The 25,130-nt window shown below is 41.7% G+C and overlaps 1 protein-coding gene across 1 annotated transcript; it reads left to right on the top strand.

The window, feature by feature from the left end:
• Nucleotides 1-1,269: 1,269 nt before the first annotated feature.
• On the top strand, nt 1,270-4,556 carry socs3b (suppressor of cytokine signaling 3b). Its single transcript, XM_048554753.2, has 2 exons — nt 1,270-1,572; nt 2,097-4,556. The coding sequence occupies exon 2, from the start codon at nt 2,184-2,186 to the stop codon at nt 2,799-2,801; it is 618 nt and encodes a 205-aa protein (XP_048410710.1). The 5' UTR covers nt 1,270-1,572; nt 2,097-2,183; the 3' UTR covers nt 2,802-4,556.
• The last annotated feature ends 20,574 nt before the right edge of the window (nt 4,557-25,130 follow it).

The raw sequence follows: 25,130 nt of genomic DNA, 5'->3' as shown, positions 1-25,130 counted from the left end.
CTTGGAAGTCAAGCTCACAACTTTCACAACGTCCCCACGCGAGGAAGATACGGGAAGCAACCGGTTGAGAACTTCTGAGTTCCGTTTCAAACGTTCAAGGACTCCTTGAACACGACTGATTTCATCCCTTGTGAATTCATAATAACAAAACCAAAAATACTTAGTAACTCGGAGAGAAGCAAGGGTTCACGTTTCGAGTCAAATATGACTCTTCTGTTCAAAATGTCTTTTTCCCGGTAGCGGAGTTGAACTTTCGTTGTCTAAACACGTCGGGGAATACGTTTGCATTTGTAATTAAGTGAGTTTAAATGATTTCGAACATGCATGTGCAAAAGGGAACCTGCAAAGGTAGCGAGAAAAAGTAGCAATTATCTCTTGGAGTTTTGAATGGAGAGGGGGCGATACAGTATTACAATGCACCAAGTGATGGCGCCACCAGATCTTTGTGACAAGGGCCTGGCAGGGGGAGAGGCTTCGTGACAATTTACATAAGAGTTAGTTACACTCTTCTCAACCCCACCAAAATAGAACGATGAGCCAAGCCAATTGAGAGGCGTGCTTTTGAGAGGCATTCATTCTGTTTTCTGATGCATTCCGAGCACAGACCAAGGGTTTATCTCCTCGGTGCATCAGTTCCTTACTCAGAACAAAGTTCCACTTTTACCGAAGGTCAGAATCTCCAGTTCCGGGACAACTTTGGAAGGCAGCGGACTGATCCATTAAGCGAATAAGCAACCTGGGAGGGAGGGAAAACAAGCCAATAGACAGACTTTTAAGAATGAGAAACAACAGTCATAGAGACGAGTGGTAGAGTCAAAGTATAGCAACGAGACGGGGAAAACATTACACATTGTGAATGAAATTACAAGCGGGCTCTGACAGAGGCAAATTACTGGAAGAGTGTTCCTAATATTGGGCCGCCGAATATTTTATGAATCGAGGACGATATGCCACGTTTGTAAATCATTGCTACTGGCAAGGGACAGGCAGGAGGGGATTAGCTCAGTTTAGAGAGGGGAATGTAAGAGTTACTCTCACCTTCTAAGAATGAAAGCACTGAATCAGACTCCCCCAGAACTGGTTCGAAATCAATACCCGTAAAGGAGCGTATTCTTTAGACACTTCCCTTTTCTGGCAAATCGCCCATTTTTTTTCCTTTTGAATCACGTTGTTACCAGAACTAATGCATTTCCAGGAACGCGAGGGGCGGAGCTTCAGCACACTATAAAGGCAGGCTCCCAGAACAAATCTGTTAGAAGGTATCAGAGAGATCGTGATAAGCACCGTTCTAGAGAAGTCTGGCAGCCGACTGATCGACCCACACTCACAAACTTTATCGACTTCTTGAAATACATTTAAAAGGGCATTGATTTGAAAGGAGCCAAGCAGACGGAGTGCTCTCGACGTAAGCATTTGTGTGGTTCACACACACACACTGGCTCAGAGACTGTAAAAGAAAATTACCTTGGGTTCTTTCCGCTGCTGGACCTGAAACAGTTTCAGTCCCCAGCTTTTATTAAAAAGGATCTTACTGCTTGTTCTGAACAGGAACAAAAGAAACTGCAGTTGAAGGTAAGCTGCCTGGATTTCCTGTCAGTCTTGGTTCAGGACTATTTCCTACCAGCGCGTGCAGTTGGGAACTTTATGGGAATCTAAGATTGCAGTTTTGTGAGGTTCTTTTTTAAGAATAGAATTATCCTGAAGTTTTTATTGGGAACTTTTAAGAAACGTGGAGAAGTTTCATGCATAATATGCTTTGAAAAGGTCATGTCTTTTCATGTCAGCGAGAATGATAAATGTAGCAAGGACATGAGGAAAGTGCCGGGATCTCTAAGCAGATAAAGACAACTGAGAGCAAGACAAACCTTTCAACTTTCACTGTTCCTAGTATTGAGGGAGTGAAAGTCTACAAGGTTCATTCATTTCTTTTCTTCAGACCCCGCTGAGTGAGCCCAGCATTTTTATCTTTTGTTAAACAACAGTCCCTTCCTTTGCATGATGAAGATAGGCTCACCTTCTGCAGCACTGTCCAGTTATGTTATTGTTAAACACGTTGTATCAATTATTAACTGACGTTTATGTATATGTTTTCACAGGCGCTGGAAACCTGTCAACAAGCCACTTATGCTTTAGCAGAAGTTTACAAATTCTCCCTGAACTTCCAATATTTGGACGTATCTGCAATGGTCACATACAGTAAGTTTGACGGGATGAGCCGTCCTGTCGATGTCCCGGCACAAAGACTCTCTTACCGACTGAAGACTTTTTCTTCCAAAAACGAGTACAACCTGATTGTGAACACTGTGCGGAAACTAAAAGAGAGTGGTTTTTACTGGAGTACAATGAATGGGGGGGAGGCGAACATCCTTCTTAGCCCCGAACCAGTTGGAACTTTTCTAATAAGGGACAGCTCGGACAATAGGCATTTCTTTACGCTTAGTGTTAAAACGGAATCGGGTACCAAGAATCTGAGGATACAATGTGAGAATTGCTCGTTTTTCCTGCAAACGGACCCTAAGAGCACCCAAACCGTTCCTAAGTTTGACTGTGTGTTAAAACTGATCCACCATTATATGCCTTCAAAATCTACAGACTCAGGGAATGTGAAGAGAGTTTATTTCATTTACTCTGGAGGTGACAAAATTCCTTTGGTGCTCTCCAGACCCCTCTCATCTAGTGTTTCAACACTTCAGCACCTGTGCAGGAAAACTGTAAACGGACATATGGAGGTATCTGGTAAAGTCCAAGATTTGCCTATGCCTGTCAGACAGTTCCTCAAGGATTATGATGCTCCTGTATAATCCTGAAATTGCCATATGAACTCTTGAAGAACCACATAGCCTGTTGGCTGGATATTTAAGCTTGAAGAAACAGAAACATTTGCACTCATTTTTTATTTATAAAAAGTTTCAATAATTTATAATAAAATGCACTATTTTTAATGACGACAAAATTGCATGCTTCGTTTCTGAAATATGTCGTGTTGCTGGTAGTGCTTTTCAACCAGATAGTGTTTAAAACATATAGTTCAAAACGTGTCGGACAAAGTGGAGTTCGAAATGTATATATCCCTTATTGCGTTTCCCTTTGTCAGATTCGCCCAAACACTATCATGTAAAAAGCACAATCTGCTTTCAACTAGCCTATAATGTCATCCAGTTCCATTATTTAAGGGCCAACTTCATATAACTCCTTAGCATGTTACGAGAAAAAAAAGTTGTTCTCTACATAACTCCTCGTTCAATGTCAGTTGGAATAATATTTGCATCCCTTATGATTGTGGGGCCTAAGGTAGCTAGTATATTAAACTATTTTAAAACACACTACTATAGTAACATTTCATTAGGATATTCAAATACTGCACATTTTTAACTGTTTTTACAGCACTGTAGTTAAACTATGCTGATATTCAGACAGATGCAAATACTCAAGGATGAATGTCACCATGTTTAAAGAGGTTTGGGCCTGTGCATTGTTTGAACCATTTCAAGTGCTGCTGTTTTCTGCAAAGGTTTCTCTGAAACAGACAGACTATTGACTTTCATTCAAAGCACCACCCCATCTGTTTTCACACATTTATTTCCTGTGATGCTTAACTAGTGGCTAGAGTTTTGCATAAACATTTAATTGTGCTTTCTATGAATAAGAAGGATCTCTTACATAGTTAGAAAGGAATAAAGATATTGTGTATTCAGCATATATAATTTTAGTGATAAGCACTAAATTGGATTCTAAACAATTTATGTAAATCGTTTGCATTCAAAATCTATGTTTAAAAATACATTTAAATTGATAATTCACAGAAAAATATCCAAATTTAGCTGCATTTAGCACATGATATTTAATGGACTCAAGCAGAACCCCTAGAACACCATTATCATAACGCCTGTGGCATTTGGAAATGTGCATGTGATTCCATTAAAATGCTGTCCAATTTGCAAATCTTTCATTCAGTATAGCTTCAAAAGCCTCTTAAAAGCCTATCGCAATAAAGTAGAATCTTCTATGCAATCTCTTTTTATGGTTGTACTAAGTGTTTAAAGGCTGAGTTTGTAATGAAAGCTATAACTTACAATGAACTCAGCTGGTTTGACCATGAAGCAAGTGCTTGTAACAGCAGGTTGTTATCCATAAACAGCTGAAAGCCTCATTCATTGGTATGATGAAGATGATTATACTCAAATCAATAGCTGTTCTCCCAAGCCCTCAGCAATGTAATCCCCTTCATCTAGGGCAGCAACATCAGTCAATTCTGGCTTGATGGAAATGTGTTCTTTTGAAATCAATTTATGCTTGTGCCAGTAATCACTTGCCACTATATGCGCAAATGTGAATGACTGGGAATACTGATAAATTTAAATAGCTGTGGTTGTGTGGTTTGATTGTGTACACTGCATAAGCTTTTCCACTGTGCTGTAAGAATATATCATCCAATTTAACAAGCACTGGAAATGTAAAGACATTATTAAATATCTAATCTATCTCAAAATATTAATTTTCCTAGAGAAAATTATGGTCGTCTAGATTTAGAAAACATATTAGAAACCGCAGACTCATTTAACTCCCATCTGAATGAAGATATAAAGATTTTGTTTCAATGGAAAGCATGACGATGTATACAACACTGTAATGGTTGACAGACATGCTGCTTTTCCTATATAAATTCAAGGACAAATGATTAGTCTTGTTTGCTTTCTATATTTCACTAGTGATCAATGTATTGAACACATATGTAGTGCTGGCGGATGTGAACTACCCACACCCAAGGTCTGCCTTGGACCTGGCTCCATTCCAAACTGACCTTAACTGACAGTGAATTCTATTACAAATTATTGCTTCCCATCAAGTTAAATTACATTAACTGCTGCATTCAGTTACTTATGATATGAATTCAGCAGCAATTTTCCAGTTAAAGGCTCTGAGTAACCCAGTAAGGTATTTATTGACATAAAATGTTTTCCACTGGATAAGAATATAAGATATTCTAGACCAACTTTTGAGATTAATGCTGAGTACTGAAACAAAAAAAAATAATGTTCTGTGCAGCTCAATTTCATTTCAACAGCAGTGAGGTAAGTAATATAATAGCTTCACTTAGTAACCATTCCTGAGCACACAGAAAAAGTTGGAATATTTGTGATTACAGCTCTTTTGACTGATGTAATTTACATACACATACTCAAAATGAATATCCCAGACGACAAGAATAGAAGAGCATCTTCCGTTGGTTTAGTGAAATTATTCAGTGAACATCTGAAGGTGAAATCCAGGAAATTCCTCGGGTTTGTACTCTAGGCTGTCTGGCTTTTGGATCTCATCCAAATTAGTATCAAGGTCCCGCAATTAACATTTTCCCTCTCAAGTTCGGAAAGGGATAATCCTGACTGACGTCCAGTGATCCTGATGTAAATGTTTAAATGTATAGCTATATGAATGTGTGTGTGTGTGTGTGTGTGTGTGTGTGTGTGTGTGTGAAATGTCAGATGGGGATATGACATTGCTCACCTTTGGTGACTGCTTCAATTAAGTAGTTTGCAAACACACTGTTAAGATTCACAGATGAATAACGATATCATGGTACAGCAAGTATGTGTAATTGGCAAAAGTGAATCAATACCCCAGCAATAATTAATGCATTTGACAGAGATGGAGGATGGAGCAGATTTTATTACGATAAATAGTGGTGCAAATAATCGGAATATATTGGAAACGCTAAGACTTCCCTGAGCGGAGTTAGGCATCCAAATAAATGGTCAGGCACAAATAATCTCAACCGATGAGAAAATAAGGTAGAGCAAGAGAACCAATCAAAGCTTTAAAAAACTTTTAAGCTCAGTGTCTTAATTACTTTATTTATCATGAAGGTAAATCCAACAACATAATTTTAGTTCAGGTGTAAGAAAATTGATTACGTGTCTGGAATCATCAGTAACTCGAGTGCTTTTAATTAGGGACATGGCTATTGCATCTTAGTCCATGCAAATAACTAAAATTTATACTAACAGGAAAACAATCTGTTAGTTTTGAATCGGTGGGAGTAATATATGCGCCTTCAAACAAAAAGTAGAAATAAATTCAAATTATTTTGACTATTAATTGCAGTGAGCGTAGTTTCTATTCTTAAAACATTTTCATCGGGCATCCCGCTATTCCACATATGAAAGCCATGAGAAGTATTTGAAATTACACAAGAGCCGTTTCCCAGTTCTCATTCACTATTATCTACTGTTAAAGGAGGTTCCTTTGACGTAGTTTACAACTCTGCCCGCCCCCCAATGTTCTGTTACCATAGCTGCAAAGCAAATATAAGCACAGCTGTTTATTCATAGCAAATACCAGGAAACCACAGTAAAACACTGTGAAACTCTATAGTCTCAAGTATGACATACAACTGCAGCCTTTTATAGTTCAATAGAGGGCTGTCTCAGACTTCGGAAGGCGATGTCGTGACCAATATGCTTAATGCTATTTTTTTAAGAGCAATTTTAGTGGAACACTATAGAGGTCAATGAGAGATAGTAGAAACTGCAGATGCTGGAGAATCCGAGATAACAAGGTGTAGAGCTAGATGAACACATGAGATCTCAGTTTAGCTTGAAGCTATTTTTTAACAGGCTACAGATACTGTGGGTATATGCGCAGCATGCGTAAAGTTTAACGAACTCTGAACTTTAGCCAGCTTCTCAATAGTTGCCAGCATGAACTCGATGCGGCGAATTGCCATATCCCGTACCGTTGTTGCCGATGACTTTAGATTTCATCCGAACGTATTTTGCCGTACACTTCTACATTTATTTTCTTTGTGTGTTTGGCTGGAATTGTCACAGTGAATCATCAACTTCACCAGGCAGTATTAGAAAAAGTTCCAAGAAGACGTCCAAGTCGTCGGATGTCTCCTTGGAAACGACACTTCTCGTTTGCAAAAACACATGTTTTGCTAACAGTCCACTGAGCCATCGGGTGGGGGGAAGAGTCAGGAGTACACGCGTTTCCTGTGAGTCACAGTACGTACGAAACACTCCCGCTTTTCAGAAAAACAGAATCTCTGATGGGTAATGAAGAGGACCAAAATCTACCAGAAATGACCGAGCAGTTACAGCATGTGAGGAAAGGCAGCACGTCCTGAGCACTGTGTGATCAATCATCCTCTGCGCGGAAGTCTCTGAGTAGAAGTGTGAACACTGTTGTCAGCAGCACCAAAATATAGACCATGTGTACAGGCCACACTAAATAATATAGACAGAGTTCACAAACATATATGATAAATATGTACACAAATACTTGTTGGCATTTTTCGGACATAATGTATATTTAATTCTTGTGGACGTGGCTGGCAAAATCCCCAACTGTTTTGAGGAAGTAGTGTCAAGCTGCCTTCTTGAATTGCTGCACTTTGTGCAATGACCGTTCTTTCATGTAGGGATTCCCAGGACTTTGCTTCAATGAGGGTGGAACAATGATCATGTCTGTCCATGTTGTCCTCTGTCTATAAACCCAAGGATCTCATAAGCCTTCTTGAAAACTGCTTCAACTGGAGACAGTAAGGATTGCAGATGCTGGAAGCTAAAGTCAATAAATATGAAATTGGAAAAGAACAGCCAGTCAGACAGTGTCTGAGGAGCAGGAAAGTCAACATTTTGGGATGAAACTTATGAAGGGTTTCGGCCTGAACCATTGACTTTCCTGCTTCTCTGATGCTGTCTGATCAGCTGTGTTTTTCCATCTCTACGTTTATCAACTGTTTCAACTGGCCTGGCTATCTTCAGAGAATTATGCTCAGGAACCAAGAGGTCCCTCTGCTCATGTCTTCCCCTCAACATTGTACTATTGTCTCTCCATGTTGCTTTTACCAAAATACATTACCTCTCATTTCTCTGCATTAAAATTCATAGAATCCCCACAGTGTGGAAACAGGCCCTTTGGCCCAACAAGTCCATACTGACCCTTGGAGCATCCCATCCAGACCGATCCCCCTATAACCCACACATCCCTGAACGCCATGGACAATTTAGCATGGCCAATCCACCTAGCCTGCACATCTTTAGATTGTAGGAGGAAACCCACACAGACACAGGAAGAATGTGCAAACTCCACACAAACAGTCACCCAAGGCTGGAATCGAACCCAGGTCCCTGGTGCTGTGAGACTGTAGTGCTAACCGCTGAGCCACCATGATTCAACCAGCTGTTTGTCCATGTGACCAACTTGCCAATACCCGTCTGAAGTCACCAAAAACCATCCTCACAATTCACTATTCTCCCAAGCTTAGTGTCTGCACATTTAGAGATTTTGCCTTTAAAACCCTTCTCCCATATCTAATTCAGAAAAATCAGGGATACCAACACTGATCCCTGGGGAACACAACTTTCAACTCATCTCCAGTCTAAGAAATGCCCATCTATACCTTAGCCACCTTCTGATCCATGCTGCTAAGGACCCGTCAATCCCAAGCATTTCTAATTTGCTAACCAATCTGCAAGTGGCAACATATCAAATGCCCCCTGAAAGTCCAAATATACAGCATTATCCATTCCTTTGCTTATTTTCTGTTCTCTCTCTGGGCTCCATTACCACCTATTGTTCACTCCTCTCTGCTCCCCTGCCTCCCCAGCCCCTGATCTTCGACATAAATACCACCTTTCCTAGCTATAACAGTTCTGAAGAAGGGTCACTGGACCTGAAATGTTGACTGTGCTTTCTCTACACAGATGCTGCCAGACCTGCTGAGGTTCTCCAGCAATTTCTGTTTTCATTTCTGGTGTGCCCATAGTGGTTGCTTCACATGTAAATTTTATTCGAACTGATAAAGGGAAGTAGGGCTTAAGCTCCTTTGTAACGAGTATACTTTGACAAAAAACATTTTAAGTTACACATCCCTTATTTAAATCCTACATCCTAACTGAAATTTAGAACTGAAGTCAGGATCTGGCCACAATCAGAAGGAAAAGCATAGAACAGAATTCTCAGGTGATGTTTAAGATAGAAGTGTCCATAAAGACCACCATTTCTCGAAGGATTTGTAAAGCATTGGGAAGAACCTTTTAGTAATTTAGTACAAGAATGCTGTACCCTGTTTCGATTACTTGTGGGGAAATAATCTGGGATTTTCTCACCCTGTAATGCATTATAACGTCTTGAATATTTCAAGAATTAAGTAAATGAGCTCTCCTTCTACTGATTCAATTGGCATAGTTTGGCCTAGAAATGTGACATTATCACCAAAGGTCAACAAAAAAATATGTAACATTAGTAGACTTACTTCTGCAGGTGGGGGCATAGTTGTAATATTCTCAGTTTAATAATCCCCAACCCCAGGCTAATGTTCTGGGTCATCGCATCTTGGCAGTTGGGGAAATTTGAATTCAATAAAACTTGGAATTATAAATGCTAATCTTATGGCAGCCATGTGACCACTGTCAATTGCCCTAAAGCTGCATGTGATTCTCTAATGCCCCTTAGGGAAGGAAATCTGTCATCCTTATTTTATTGTGAACAACATGTGACTCTAGATTGTCAGTAATGTGATTATTTCTTAAATGCCTTCTGAAATAGTCTGGCAAATCATTCAGTTGTATCAAACGGCAGGGAAGCCTAAAGAAAGAAATTGAACCAGATGGACCATGTGGCATTGACCTAGGCACAGGTGATGACCACAGCAAATACAGCCCTGTCAACCTTACACAGTCCTCTTCACTAACAAAATGGGTGGGGAGGTGTGAAAATTGGGACAACTGTCCCATAGACTAGCCAAGCCAGAACCAGCTGGAGTCATCCTCATGGAATAATATCTCACATACAGCTTCCTGGATATCACTATCCTTAGGTGTATCCTCTTCCACCTATCTGACAAACACACTAGATGATCTGGCACAGAGTTATACAGTTGGGAGGGAGCTGCCCGGGTGTCAGCAACATTGACTCCAGATCCTGTGGAGTCTGATATCATCAGGTTGAACATAGTCAAGTAAACCTTCTGTTGATTAACACTTATTCCCTCCCTCCTCAGTTGATTAATCAGTTCTTCTCCCTATTGAACACTTCTCAAGGCACTTCAGGTGGCAAGGTTACAGAATGTACTCTGGGTGAGTGACTGCAATGTCATCACCAAGAGTACTCAGTAGCATTACTACTGACCAAACTGGCTAAGTCCTAAAGAACCATAACATTAACACATAAGACATAGGAGCAGGAGTAGGCCATCTGGTCTGTCGAGCCTGCTCTGCCATTCAGTAAGATCATGGCTGATCTTTTTGTGGATTCAGCCCCACTTACTCCACGATAACCCTTAATTCCAAGAAGTGTTAGACTGGTTAATGTAATGTATTGAGGGAAAACCTTCTTGTCTTCCTCCTTACCAATCTACCAGTCTCAGTTGCATCTGTCCATTACAGTACTGGTAAGAGTGACCACCACACAGTCTTATGGAGATGAAGTCTCATCTTCAAATTGAGGATATCCTCCATCAGGTGTGGCATTGCCACTGTGCTAAACATAGCAATCCTTGGACAGATCTAGCAGCTCAGAACTGTGCAACCAATCACACTGGATCATCGCCAGCAGCCAAATTGTATTCAACACCATCTGTAATCTTATGATCTGCCATATTCCCACTCTGCCATTACCATCAAGCTGAGCGAGATAGCAGCTGTACTTCAGTGAAGGAGAACATGGCAGAAGCAGCATCAGGCATACCTATCAATGATGTGTCAAACTGGCGAAGCTTCAACGTTGGACTGTTTACATGCCAAATATAAGAGGCATCATGTAGTTTTATTTTCATTCATTGATGGGCTGAGGGCGTCACTATCTAGAGGAGCATTTATTGCCAAACCTTAATTGTCCAATGGGCAACTACATTGGTGTGGATCTGGAGTCACGTCCAGGCTGGACAAGGTAAGGATGGCTGTTTACTTCCCCAAAGGATGTTAGTGTACCAGATGGGTTTTTCTGACAATCATGGTCAGGGAAACCTAAAGAAAGAAATTGAACCAGATGGACCATGTGGCATTGACCTAGGCACAGGTGATGACCACAGCAAATGCAGCCCTGTCAACCTTACACATGGATTCATGGTCATTATTAAAACTCTGAATTCAATATTTTATTTTCATTGAATCCAAATCCCACCATCTGGCATGGTGAGATTCAAACCAAGTCCCCAGAACATTAGATAATAAAGTGTGAAGCTGGATGAACACAGCAAGCCAAGCAGCATCACAGGAGCACAAAAGCTGACATTTCGGACCTAGACCCTTCATCAGAGAGGGGGATGGGGTGAGGGTTCTGGAATAAATAGGGAGAGAGGGGGAGGTGGACCGAAGATGGAGAGAAAAGAAGATAGGTGGAGAGGAGAGTATAGGTGGGGAGGTAGGGAGGAGATAGATCAGTCCAGGGAAGACAGACAGGACAAGGAGGTGGGATGAGGTTAGTAGGTAGGAAATGGAGGTGTGGCTTGGGGTGGGAGGAAGGGATGGGTGAGAGGAAGAACAGGTTAGGGAGGCAGAGACAGGCTGGGCTGGTCTTGGGATGCAGTGGGGTGAGGGGATGAGCTGGGCTAGTTGTGTGATGCAGTGAGGGGAGGGGACGAACTGGGCTGATTTTGGGATGCAGTGGGGGAAGGGGATATTTTGAAGCTGGTGAAGTCCACATTGATACCATTGGGCTGCAGGGTTCTCAAGCGGAATATGAGTTGCTGTTCCTGCAACCTTCGGGTGGCATCATTGTGGCACTGCAGGAGGCCTATGATGGACATGTCATCTAAAGAATGGGAGGGGGAGTTGAAATGGTTTGCGACTGGGAGGTGCAGTTGTTTATTGCGAACCGAGCAGAGGTGTTCTGCAAAGCAGTCCCCAAGCCTCCGCTTGGTTTCCCCAATGTAGAGGAAGCCACACCGGGTACAGTGGATGCAGTATACCGCATTGCCAGATGTGCAGGTGAACCTCTGCTGAATATGAAAAGTCATGTTGGGGCCTGGGATGGGAGTGAGGGAGGAGGTGTAGGGGCAAGTGTAGCACTTCCTGCAGTTACAGGGGAAGGTGCCGGGTGTGGTGGGGTTGGAGGGCAGTGTGGAGCGAACAAGGGAGTCATGGAGAGAGTGGTCTCTCCGGAAAGCAGACAAGGGTGGGGATGGAACAATGTCTTGGGTGGTGGGGTCGGATTGTAGATGGCGGAAGTGTCGGAGGATGATACGTTGTATCCGGAGGTTGGTGGGGCCAACAAGGGAGTCACGGAGAGTCACTGCACCTCCCCGTCGCGAACCATTTCAACTCCCCCTCCCATTCTTTAGATGACTTGTCCATCATGGGCCTCCTACAGTGCCACAATGATGCCACCCGAAGGTTGCAGAAACAGCAACTCATATTCCGCTTGGGAACCCTGCAGCCTAATGAACATATTTAATGACCCAGTCTCAATATGCCTCTCTGATAAGGAGTTGCATAGATTGGTTGCCATCAGAGAGAAGAAATTCATCCTCATCTTTGTCTTAAATATGTGACCCTTTACTCCGAGATTATACCCTATGGTCCTAGACTCTTCTAAACCTCCTTTGTGCATGCATCCTGTCAAGCACTCCAATAATCTTATATATTTTAATAAATTCTCCTCTCATTTTTCTAATTCCAGTGTGTACAAGCCCAGCCTACTCAACCTCTTGTCACAAGAAAATCCCTCCATCCCCAGAATCAACTTAGTAAAGTTTCTTCAGGCTGCCTTCAGTATCAATATATCTTTATCCTTAGACAAGGGGACCAAAACAGTTCACAGCATTCCAGCTGTGGTCTAACTAATGCCTGTACAGTTTTAGCATGATGCCCCTATTTTTACGCTCTATTCCCTATAAAATAAATATCTGAGCTTTTACGTCCTGCCATATCCAATCATGAATGGTGGCCAACAATTAAACAACTAATGGGAGATGGGGTCTCCATAAATATCCCAATTCTCAAATACAGGGAAGCTCAACATATCAATGAAAAAGACAAGTCCGAGACTTGTGCATCATTTTCAATTAGAATTGTTGAGTAAACAATCCATCTTGGCCTCTTCCTGAGGTCCCCTGTATTGTAATTGCCATTTTTCAACTAATTCAGTTAATTCCACATAATGTCAAGAAATGGTTAAGGGCATAGGATGCTACAACGGCTATGGCTGTGGCAACATTCTGACAATAGTACTGTAGATGTTTCTTCCAGAATTAGCCACACCCCTAAGCCATGGCTTCTAGGTGTGGTGAGAGAGATTGCTCTTGATATTAAGTTAACTTTTGACCAAGTATGGTAAAAAAGACCCTAGCAAAACTGAAATTGCTGGGAAACCAGTAAGAATCAGGATTCATACCTAGTACAAAGAAAGATGAATGTGGTTGAGGGAGAGCAATCATCTCAGCCGTGCAACGTCTCTGCAGGACCTCCTCAGTGTTGATCATAAGCCTAACAATTTTCAGCTGCTTCCTCAATGATCTGTCTTCCATCATAAGGTGAAAAGTCAGATGTTCCTGATGATTGCATAATGTTCAGCATCATTTGCAACTCCACAGGTATTGAACCAGTCTGTTCCATATACAGCAAGACCTGGACAACATCCAGACTTGGGTTGATAAGTGGCAAAGTAACATTTGTACCCCGTAGGTGCCGGACAATGATCATATCCAATAAGAGACTATCAAACATTGATCCTTCATTTTCAATGGCATTACCAACACTCCATTCCCCACAATCAATATCCATGGGTTACCATTGACCTGAAAATGAACTATATAAATACTGTAGCTGCAAGAGCAAGTCAGAGATGAGAAATTTGGTGCGAGAGAATTTTCCCCAATGTCTGTTCATCATCTACAAGGTATAAGTCAAGAATGTGACGGAATCCTGTCCATTTGCTGGATGGGTGCAACTCTAATATCTCTCAAGAGATTTGACATCATCTAACACGAAGCAGCCATTTTGTTAGGCACCACATTCACCATCTTCAGCATTCACTCCCTTAATAAACGGTACAACGCGACAGCAGTGTGTATCGACTCGAAGATGCACTGCCTTAACTCACCGAGGCTCCTTTGACAGCACATTTAAAATGCACAATCTCTAACATTCAGAAGGACAAGGGCTGCAATTGCATGGGATCACCTTACCTGCAAATTTCCCTCATCATCCTGCCTTGGAACTATATCATTATTCCTTCACTGTTACCGGAACACAATTTCAGAACTCCCTTCCTAATGACGTTGTTGTCCCAAGGACTGCAGTGGTTCAAGAAGGCACCTCATAACCACTTTCTCCGGGGTATTTAGGAACGGGTAACAAATACTGGGCCAGCCAGCAACAGCCACATTCTACTAAATAATAAACAAGAACTTTGAAAGTTAGTTCCTTGTATACTCATTTGACTGGTTTGTAAGTGAAGTGTGAGATAAATATCCTGTTTTGATATTTAGTTTGATGTATTATTCCTTTGTACTTTACATTAAACTTTCTCATTGGATAATTTTCCTTCACTAATTCTTAATCATAACATGAAAGAGAGTTAATAGGAGTAAACTTTACCATTTCTCCCTGTTAATAAGTATAAAATAGGCAGAGTTGATTGAAAATAATATGGGAAAGACTTGTTGTTCTGTTATGACCCTGATGACCTAAGGACACCTAAAGTGAATTACAGCTGAGAAAGCACCTGTAAAATGCAGTCACGGCTCTAAAATAGAAAATGAGGCAGCCATCTGTACGCAACTGTAGATGTACCGCCTTATGACATGAATCTTTATAGAATGATATATCTATCACCTGCAGACAGCAATATAATCTTTTTAAAGTTGATTGAGGGATAAATATTGGCCGGGATGACAGAGGTAGCCCCTCTGCTCTTCTTTGTAATAATGATATGGTAGAAGAGGGTAGACAATACTTCAACTCAATGTCTCATCTGAAAGATGCTACCTCTGACAATGCAGCACTTGCTTACTAATGCACTGGAGTGTTGGCCTCGATTTTTGTGCTCACATCCTGGAAGAGTTTGTGAAGTTCAGTAGTATCAACATCCAACCATTCAGTGCCACATTAAATTATTCAGTCATGTTTTCATTGGCACTAGGAGCATAGACTAGTCTGCAGTTGAACTTAGGCCCAGTCATGTCATTTAGGTCATACACAGTCGTATGCCCTTTCATATGAAAAACACAAATCAGTGGTAAAACTTTTACTTCTTACTATCTTCAAGATGCTGGTGTTGGGAAAATCATTTGCAAGTTTACGATGATACTAGCTATATATAGGCTTTGCTACTAGAGGATATCCAGCTGGGTAACCAAAATGTCAATGTAGTGGGAAAATGTTCCTATGTTTGCTAAATTATGTTTAAATTAGATAGGTGTAAACTCACCGCAGGAATAGAATCGAATCCATTGGTAATAGGAAAAGATTTGGGGCTTCAATGTATTATTCTATAAGGTTTCATAGCTTATGGAGATACATTTAAAGCCCACAGATATATTCCCAGATCAGTTTATTATAAAACAAAACTATCTTCTCATTTTACAAGTGTTTAGTTGGGCTTGATTTAAAATAGTCTATTTTTGGGATGTCCATGTGATGTGGCGGAGGGGTGGAGGGTATATTGAGATTTGGGAATTGATACAAATTAGAGCCAGAAAACTGATTCTTGATTCAAAACACCATAATTACCACACATAAGATCAAACAATTGAGTGTATATAATGCAGAAAAGCAAATTTTCAGCACGATTTGATCGTGGTAAATAAAACAATGAAGGGGCATCATTGTATTTACATCAAAATATCTTTTAAAATGGATTTTAATAGACAGAATCAGGAGAATCATGCTAATAAGTTACATAAGATTAAATGTTTTCTTGACTTTGTGTTAGAATGGCAGACCTGCACAATAGATTGCTGGCTTCTGCAGTGAACGTTGATTTTGTAGTAGTTTTTAAAGAGAGAACCAGACCTATTTCAGTGAAGGGAAGTTGATCCATTTGGATACAGTAAGGTACAATACATTATGGTTAATATGGTCTCCTGGAGTAATTTTTATCATCTACTGGGTCAGATTTCCAGAGTTCTTTATTCTAATGTGCTCAGATTTCCATCTGCTTTCTTTTATAGAATAACCTTGTGGCTTGGGCCTGTTTAGGGTTTTGCTGTTTCATGGCATCAACACTATATAGACATACATAAATGAACTAGTTGTTCTTTCAGTCTTGTTGGTTTCAAATATTTTGATATGTAATTTAGGGAAATTAATTTAAGGATTGCCAGTAAGTGTTGTGGTGGAATTTTGGCACTTTTTCTTAACCATTTTCCTTCTAGTTTTGCTGTTTTTTGCTTCTGATCAGCTGTCCATGAAGTTTTGTATCAAGTGTCTTTTTGTTAGATCCCAAATGCAACTCTAGTTATCCATTATCTCTGAAATGTAAAAGTGTTAGATCCATAAAAAAATCCAAGCAAGATTACGAGAAACATTTTGTGTTTCAGCTCCTCATGTTTGCATCACTGTTCAATTAGATCACAGACATTGCTCCGTATACCTTGATATTATTATGTAAAAGCCTTTTTCAATCCTGAAAACATTCATTGATCTGTAAAAGAAAAGAAAAGCTTGCAATTATATCTTACTTTTCACAACCTCACAATATCCTGAACACCATACAACCATTGAAATACTTTTAAAGTGTAGTCTCTTTGTTAACACAGGAAGCATGTCAACAAATTTGACCATGACAACATTTGCGCATTGAACAGCTGATGCTGTGATGTTGATAGAGAAATAAGTACAGGCGAAGACACATGGATTCATTCCCATGCCCTTGCTAGAATTACTGTCCTAGAGTCACAAAAATATACAGCACAGAAACAGACCATTCAGTCCAACTCAACTATACGAACCTCATCTCCTAAATAAATCTAGTCCCATTTGCCAGCATTTGGCCCATATCCCTCTAAACCCTTCCTATTCGTGTACCCATCCAAATGCCTTTTAAATGTTGTAATTATACCAGCCTCCACCACTTCCTCTGGCAGCTCATTCCGTACACGGATCACCTGCTGCTTGAAAACATTGCCCCTTAGGTCCCTTTTAAACCTTTCCTGTCTCACTTTAAACCTACCACCCTGGCAAAAAGACCTTGCCTATTTACCCTATCCCATGCCCCTCATGACTTCATAAACCTCAATAAGGTCACTCTCCAGCCTCCGACGCTCTGGGGAAAATAGCCCCAGCCTGTACAACCTTTCCCTATAGCTCAAACCCTCCAATCCCAGCAACATCCTTGTAAATATTTTCTGGACCCTTTCAAGTTTCACAACAATATACCTGTGGCAGGGAGATCAGAATTGCATGCCGTATTTCAAAAGTGGCCTAACCAATGTCCTGGACAGCTGCAATTTGACCTCTCAACTCCTATACTCGAAGCACTGACCAATAAAGGCAAGCATATCACATGCCTACATAATCCTACTTTTCTGTGACTCCACATTTCAAGGAACTGTGAACCTGCACTCCAAGGTCTCATCGTTCAGCAACACTCCCCAAAACCTTACCATTAAGTGTATAAGTCTTGCCCTGATTTGCCTTTCTCAAATACAGCACCTCACATTTATCTAAATCAAACTCCATCTGCCACTCCTCAGCCTATTGGCCCATCTGACCAAGACCCAGTTATATTCTGAGGTAACCTTCTTCCCTGTCCACTACACCTTCAATTTTGGTGTTATCAGCAAACTTACTAACCATACTTCCTATGTTCACATTCAAATCATTTATAGAAGAAGTAGTGGACCCAATACAGATATTTGTGGCATATCACTGATCACAGGCCTTCAGTCTGAAGAGCAACCCTCCAGAACCACCCTCTGTCTTCTACCTTAGAACCAGTTCTGTATTCAAATGCCTAGTTCTCCCTCTATTCCATGTGACCAAACCATTCTAACTAGTCTACTGTGAAGAACCTTGTCAAACACCTTTCTGAAGTCCATATAGATCATGTCCACGACTCTACCTTCATTAATCCTCTTCGCTACTTCTTCTAAAAACTCAATCAAGTTATCAAGAGACAATTTCCCATGCACAAAAGCCATGTTGACTATCCCTAGCTTCCTATAGAGCTCTAGGGTACACTTGATCAGGCCCCTAGGATTTATCCACCTTTCTGCATTTTAAGACATCCAGCATCTCCTCCTCTGTAATATGGACATTTTTCAAAAAGTTGCTATTTATTTCTCCATGCTGTCTGTCTTTCAGATCCTTCTCTACAGTAAGCAAACATACAGTATACTCATTTAGTGTCTCCCGCAGTTAATCACATAGGTGGCCTTGCTGGTCTTTAAGGGGCCCTATTTTCTCCCTTGTTACCCTTTTATCCTTAATATACTTGTAGAATCCCTTTGGATTCTCCTTTACTCTATTTGCCAAAGCTCTCTCATGACCTATTTTTGCCCTCCTGATTTCCCTCTTAAGTATACTCCTACTGCTTTTATATTCTTCCATGGATTCACTCGATCCCTGCTGTCTATACCTGACATATTCTTCCTTCTTATCCTTGACCAAACTTGTGGAATCTTTCATATGAATTTGAAGAATCAAATGAGCACTGACTTTAATTTTGATTTGATTTATTATTGTCGCATGTACCTGGGCACGGTGAAAAGTTTTGGTATGCGTGCAGTACAGGCAGATCATACCATTCATAGTGCATGAGGTTAACAGAACAGGGCAAGGAATGCAATGTTATGGCTGCAGAGAAGATGCACAAAGAGCAAGATCAACCGTAAGTTTAAAATTTAAAGTCTTATTAGGCGATAGCCTAGTGGTATTATCGCTGGACTGTTAATCCAGAGACATAGGTAATGTTCCGGTGAGCTGGGTTTGAATCCTGCCATGGCAGATAGCAGAACTTGAATTCAATAAAAGTCTGGAATTAATCATCTAATGATGACAATGAATCCATTGCCAATTGTTGGGGGGAAAAAACCATCTGGTTCACTAACGTCCTTCAGGGAGGGAAACTGCCATCTTTACCTGGTCTGGCCTACATGTGACTCTAGACCCACAGCAATGTGGTTGACTCTTAATTGCCCTGTGGGCAATTAGGGATGGGTTGGCCTTGCCAGTGATGCCCTCATCCCATGAATGAATGAAAGAAATACAGGAGACAACATCGCCAACAATACAGCTTTTCCTCAGGGCTGCATTGGTGTTAGCTTACTTCAGGAGATTCCCAGAAGGACAGTGGAATGCTCTAGCAATGTCATCAAAGTATCCCAGAAGTCAGACTCCCTGTCAGCTCTTGGAAATCTCTGACCTGTGATTGACCAAAATTAAAGTTATTTATTCAGGAATGCACCAAACACATCAAGAGATTTATGGGAACATGCAGAAGCAAAGCTGAGGCATCAGAGAGAGAACTCACAAACTTCCCAAAACCTGATCTGCCCCAGAAACAAGAATTGTATTCCCTGCATGTGAAATTGGTTTTAGGCTGCACATAAGGCTCAACTGCCTTCTCAGTATCTATCGAACTAGAGTTAAAGCAAGACAGCCAGGACACTGCCTGAGAAGAAGCCCCAGCTCAAGCCTGATGTTCTCTATTTGTTAATATAGTTTAGTTGCATTGAAGGCCAACATTCCATTAGCTTTTTGATTGTTCTATTTTATATCAATTTACTGGATTTTAATGCTGGGTAACTTGCTCTTACAAATCTCTTTACCTCCCTGCGGTTTCTAATCTTATACCAATACGAAGTTTCCTAATTATCTTTCCTGGGTTCAAAGTAAATCACCACACCCTTATTGAACAATTTGCCATCAATCTGTCAACCAATTATGTCTACAACTCCTGGGTACTTCCTATTCCCAATTGCATTATTTACTTTTCCACCCAACTTAGTATCATCTGAAAACTTGCACATATAACTCTTTACTACTTCATTGACAAGCAGATTCTTTGGGTGGGAGTGTGGGGGAACAGCCCTTATTGTGTACTGTGCTTGTGTAGGTCAGAGGTAGTAATCTCAGGATGCTACCAGTGCCACATGCTAGTCAGAGTAGAAATGAAAGAATAGGCAGAATAAATGAGTGGCTTGAGAGATGGTGCAGGAGGGAGGGGTTCAGATTTCTGGGACATTGGGACCTGTTCTGGGGGAGGTGGGACAATTATAAATTGGACGGTCTACACCTGGGCAGGACTGGAACCAATGTCTGAGGGGCTGTTTTTGCTAATGCTATTGGGGAGTGTTTAAACTAATGTGGCAGGGGAATGGGAACCAAATGAGGAGGTGAGTGGACAGTGAGGAGGTAGTAACTAAAGCCTGTAAGGAACTAGATAATGAAGTCAGTGTGACTAAGGGGAAGAGTAGGCAGAGAGCAGATGATGAACGCAAAGGGACAGATGGTCTGAGGTGCATTTGTTATAAAGTGAGATGTGTAATAGGTAAGGCAGATGAACTTAGGTCTTGGATTAGTACCTGGGAGTATGATGTTATTGGTATCACTGAGACTTGGTTGAGGGAAGAGCAAGATTGGCAACTAAATATCCCAGGATATAGATGCTTGAGGCAGGATAGAGAGGGAGGTAAAAGGGGTGGAGGAGTTGCATTACTGGTCAAAGAGGATATCACAGCAGTGCTGAAGGAGACGCTGGAGGACTCGAGCACTGAGGCAACATGGGCAGACCTCAGAAATAGGAAGAGTGCAGTAACAATGCTGGGGCTGTACTACAGGCCTCTCAACAGCGAGTGTGAGATAGAGGTACAAACATGTAGACAGGTTATGGAAAGATGTAGGAGCAACAGAGTGGTGGTGATGGAAGATTTTAATTTTCCCAACATTGACTGGGATTCACTTAGTGTTAGGGGTTTAGATGGAACAGAATTTGTAAAGAGTATCCAAGGGAGTTTTCTAGAGCAGTATGTAAATAGTCCAACTAGGGAAGGGGCCATACTGGACCTGGTGTTGGGGAATGAACCCGGCTAGGTGGTTGAAGTTTTAGTTGAGATTACTTTGGGAATAGTGATCAAAATTCCATAAGTTTTAGAATACTCATGGACAAAGACAAGAGTGGTCCTAAAGGAAGGGTGCTGAATTGGGGGAAGGCCAACTATAGCAAAATTCGGCAGGAGCTGGAGAATGTGGATTGGGAGCAGCTGTTTGAGGGTAAATCCACATTTGATATGTGGGAGGCTTTTAAAGAGGGGTTGGTTAGAGTGCAGGACAGATATGTCCCTGTGAAAATGAGGGATAGAAAGGGAAAGATTAGGGAACTGTGGATGACAGGTGAAATTGTGAGATTAGCAAGAAGGAAAAAGAAGCATACATAAGGTCTAAGATAATAAAATGTGAGGCTGGATGAACGCAGCAGGCCAAGCAGCATCTTGGGGGATGACATTCCACATTAAGCAGAGGTTCACCTGCACATCTGCCAATGTGGTATACTGCATCCACTGTACCCGGTGCGGCTTCCTCTACATTGGGGAAACCAAGCGGAGGCTTGGGGACCGCTTTGCAGAACACCTCCGCTCAGTTCGCAACAAACAACTGCACCTCCCAGTCGCAAACCATTTCCACTCCCCCTCCCATTCTCTTGATGACATGTCCATCATGGGCCTCCTGCACTGCCACAATGATGCCACCCGAAGGTTGCAGGAACAGCAACTCATATTCCGCCTGGGAACCCTGCAGCCATATGGTATCAATGTGGACTTCACCAGTTTCAAAATCTCCCCTTCCCCAACTGCATCCCTAAACCAGCCCAGTTCATCCCCTCCCCCCACTGCACCACACAACCAGCCCAGCTCTTCCCCCCCCCCACCCACTGCATCCCAAAACCAGTCCAACCTGTCTCTGCCTCCCTAACCGGTTCTTCCTCTCACCCATCCCTTCCTCCCACCCCAAGCCGCACCCCCAGCTACCTACTAACCTCATCCCACCTCCTTGACCTGTCCGTCTTCCCTGGACTGACCTATCCCCTCCCTACCTCCCCACCTACACCTTCTCCACCTATCTTCTTTACTCTCCATCTTCGGTCCGCCTCCCCCTCTCTCCCTATTTATTCCAGTTCCCTCCCCCCATCCCCCTCTCTGATGAAGGGTCTAGGCCCGAAACGTCAGCTTTTGTGCTCCTGAGGTGCTGCTTGGCCTGCTGTGTTCATCCAGCCTCACATTTTATTATCTTGGAATCTCCAGCATCTGCAGTTCCCATTATCTCTGATACATAAGGTCTAGGCAACTGAAAACAGATGAAGCTTTGGAAGAATATTGCGAATACAGGACCAATCTGAAACAAGGAATTAAGAGGGCTTAAAGGGGTCATGAAATATATTTATCAAAATGGGTTAAGGAAAATCCCAAAGCCTTTTATTCGTACATAAGGAGCAAGAGGGTAACTAGAGAAAGGGTTAGCTCACTCAAGGACAAAGAGGGAAATTATTCGAGGAGTCAGAGAAAATTAGTGAGATTAGGCCTAAAACGTCAGCCTTCCTGCTCCTCTGATGCTGCTTGGCCTGCTATGTTCATCCAGCTCTACACCTTGTTATCTGAGATTCTTAATGAGTACTTTGTGTCGGTATTCATCGAGGAGAGGGACATGACGGATATTGAGGTTAGGGGTAGATGTTTCATTACTCTAGGTCAAGTCAGCATAAGGAGAGAGGTAGTGTTGAGTATTCTAAAAGACATCAAGGTGGACAAGTCCCCAGGTCCGGATGGGGTCTATCCCAGGTTGGGCAGATAAATGGCAGATGGAATTCAATCCGGGCAAATGCGAGGTGATGCATTTTGGAAGATCTAATTCAAGAGCAAACTATACAGTAAATGGAAAAGTCCTAGGGAACGTTGTTGAACTGAGAGATCTGGGTGTTCAGGTCCATTATTCCCTGAAGGTGGCTACGCAGGTCAATAGGATGGTCAAGAAGACATACGGCATGCTTTCCTTCATCGGACGGGGTATTGAGTACAAGAATTGGCAGGTCATGTTACAGTTGTATAAGACTTTGGTTCGGCCACATTTGGAGTACTGTGTACGGTTCTGGTCGCCACATTACCAAAAGGATGTAGACGCTTTGGAGAGGGTGCAGAGGAGGTTTACCAAGATGCTGTCTGATATGGAGGGTGCTAGCTATGAAGAGAGGTTGAGTAGATTAGGATTATTTTCATTAGAAAGACAGAAATTGGGGGGGGACCTGATTGAGGTCTACAAAATCATGAGAGGTAAAGACAGAGTGGATAGCAAGAAGCGTTTTCCAGTGCTGGGGGGTCAATTACAAGGGATCACGCTTTCGAGGTGAGAGGGAAGACGTTTCAGGGAGATATATGTGGAAAGTTCTTTACGCAGAGAGTGGTGGGTGCCTGGAACATGTTGCCAGCGGAGGTGGTAGAGGCAGGCACAATCGTGTCATTTAAGATGTATCTAGACAGATACATGAATGGGCAGGGAGCAGAGGGAAACAGATCCTTGGAAAATAGTCGACAGGTTTAGATAGAGGATCTTGATTGGCGCAGGCTTGGAGGGCCAAAGGACCTGTTGCTGTGCTGTAATTTTCTTTGTTCTTGAATCAAAGGCCTTCTGAAAGTCCGTATACACCACCGCATCAACAGTGTTACCTTCATTGGGCCTTTCTGTTACCTTTCCAGAAAAAAATCCATCAAGTTAGTTAAACATAATTTACAGAAATCCTTGCTGACTCTTCCTAATCAATCCGCCTTTTGCCATGTAACTACTAATTATATTCCGGTAATTGCCTCCAGATGCTTCCACATCACTGAAGTTAAACTGACTTCTCTGTGATTGCTGGGCTTATCTTTACAAGCTTCCTTGAATAGAGCCGTAATGTTTCAACTCTCTGGCCTTCTGGCACATCCCCTGAGTCGAGGAAAGATTGAAAGATTATGGTCAGTGTGCCCGTAATTTCCAATCTCACTTACTTCAAAATTCTTGGCTGCAACTGTAAGTGCCTTGGACTGAATTATAAATGCCAATAGCCTGTCCAACACTTCTGCCCTGTCAATTTTGAACTCTTCTGGTGACTGTGTTCCCTCCTGTGTCATCATGACCTGGGTAGCATCTCTCACTCTGGTAAAGACAGATGCAAAGTATTCATTTAACACCTCAGCCAATGCCCCCTACCTCCAGGTGTAAATACCCTTTTTTGTCCCAAATTGGCCAGACTCCTTTTTCACACTTTGTGCATTTATATATCCATAAAAGACTTTGAGAACAACCCTTCATGTTTTCTGTCAGTGTTTTGTCATAATTCTTCTTTGCTTTGGTCTTTTACTGCCCTTCTGAACCTCAGTAATTTCCTTGATTCTCAATTTTATTCTCCACCTGATATTTTTCATTAGCATACCTGTTCTTCTTTATGTTAATTTCTGTCTCCTTTCCATGTAGAGAACTCTGGATTTGTTTGGTCTACTTTTCCCATTTGATGGAATATACCCTGACTGTAGCTGAACAATTCCTCTTTGAAGGTAGCCTATTGTTCATTTTTTTGCATTTCATACAAATCTCTTGTTCCAGTTAATCCTGCCCAGCTGTTGCTTCTTTTCCTTCTAATTCTCTTCTTTCCTGTCCTCTTGCTGCGTCCTTGTTCTCCCCTGTGTTGAAATTAAGACCATAAGACACAGGAGCAGAAATTAGGCCATTCAGCCCATCGAGTCTGCTCCGCCATTCAATCATGGCTGATAAGTTCCTCAACCCCATTCTCCCACTTTCACCCTGTAACCCTTGATTCCTTTGATAATCAAGAACCTGTCTATTTCAGTCTTAAATGTACACAATGGCCTCCACTACCTTCTGTGGCAGTGAATTCCACAGATTCACCAATCTCTGGCTGAGGAAATTGTGGATCATGCCCTAAAATGCTGAGAAAGTATCCCTCAGGCAGCAAAATGACTGTGTTTCACTGACAGTAAACCATTTTGGCACATTCTGTGGTCAGGAAAGATACTAATTCAATGAGTTATTTCTTTAATTCCAGTTCCATGTCATTATCATGTATGCTTTATTTGCAAGTTGTCAGGCAAAATTACAACAATGTATGCCAAATATAAAATGACAATAATGTTGGGTTTAATTTCTGTACTAATATTTAGTAAAAATATTACAACTAATTTCTTGGAACTGCTA

This window comes from Stegostoma tigrinum, chromosome 22 (genome assembly GCF_030684315.1).
Source record: "Stegostoma tigrinum isolate sSteTig4 chromosome 22, sSteTig4.hap1, whole genome shotgun sequence".
NCBI classification, from domain to species: domain Eukaryota; kingdom Metazoa; phylum Chordata; class Chondrichthyes; order Orectolobiformes; family Stegostomatidae; genus Stegostoma; species Stegostoma tigrinum.
Note: the sequence above shows the minus strand (reverse complement) of the source record. Positions and strands in the feature narration are given on the sequence as shown.

Excerpts from the sequence above, each read along its gene's own strand:
- socs3b (XM_048554753.2), top strand. The coding sequence starts at position 2,184 with ATGGTCACATACAGTAAGTTTGACGGGATGAGCCGTCCTGTCGATGTC.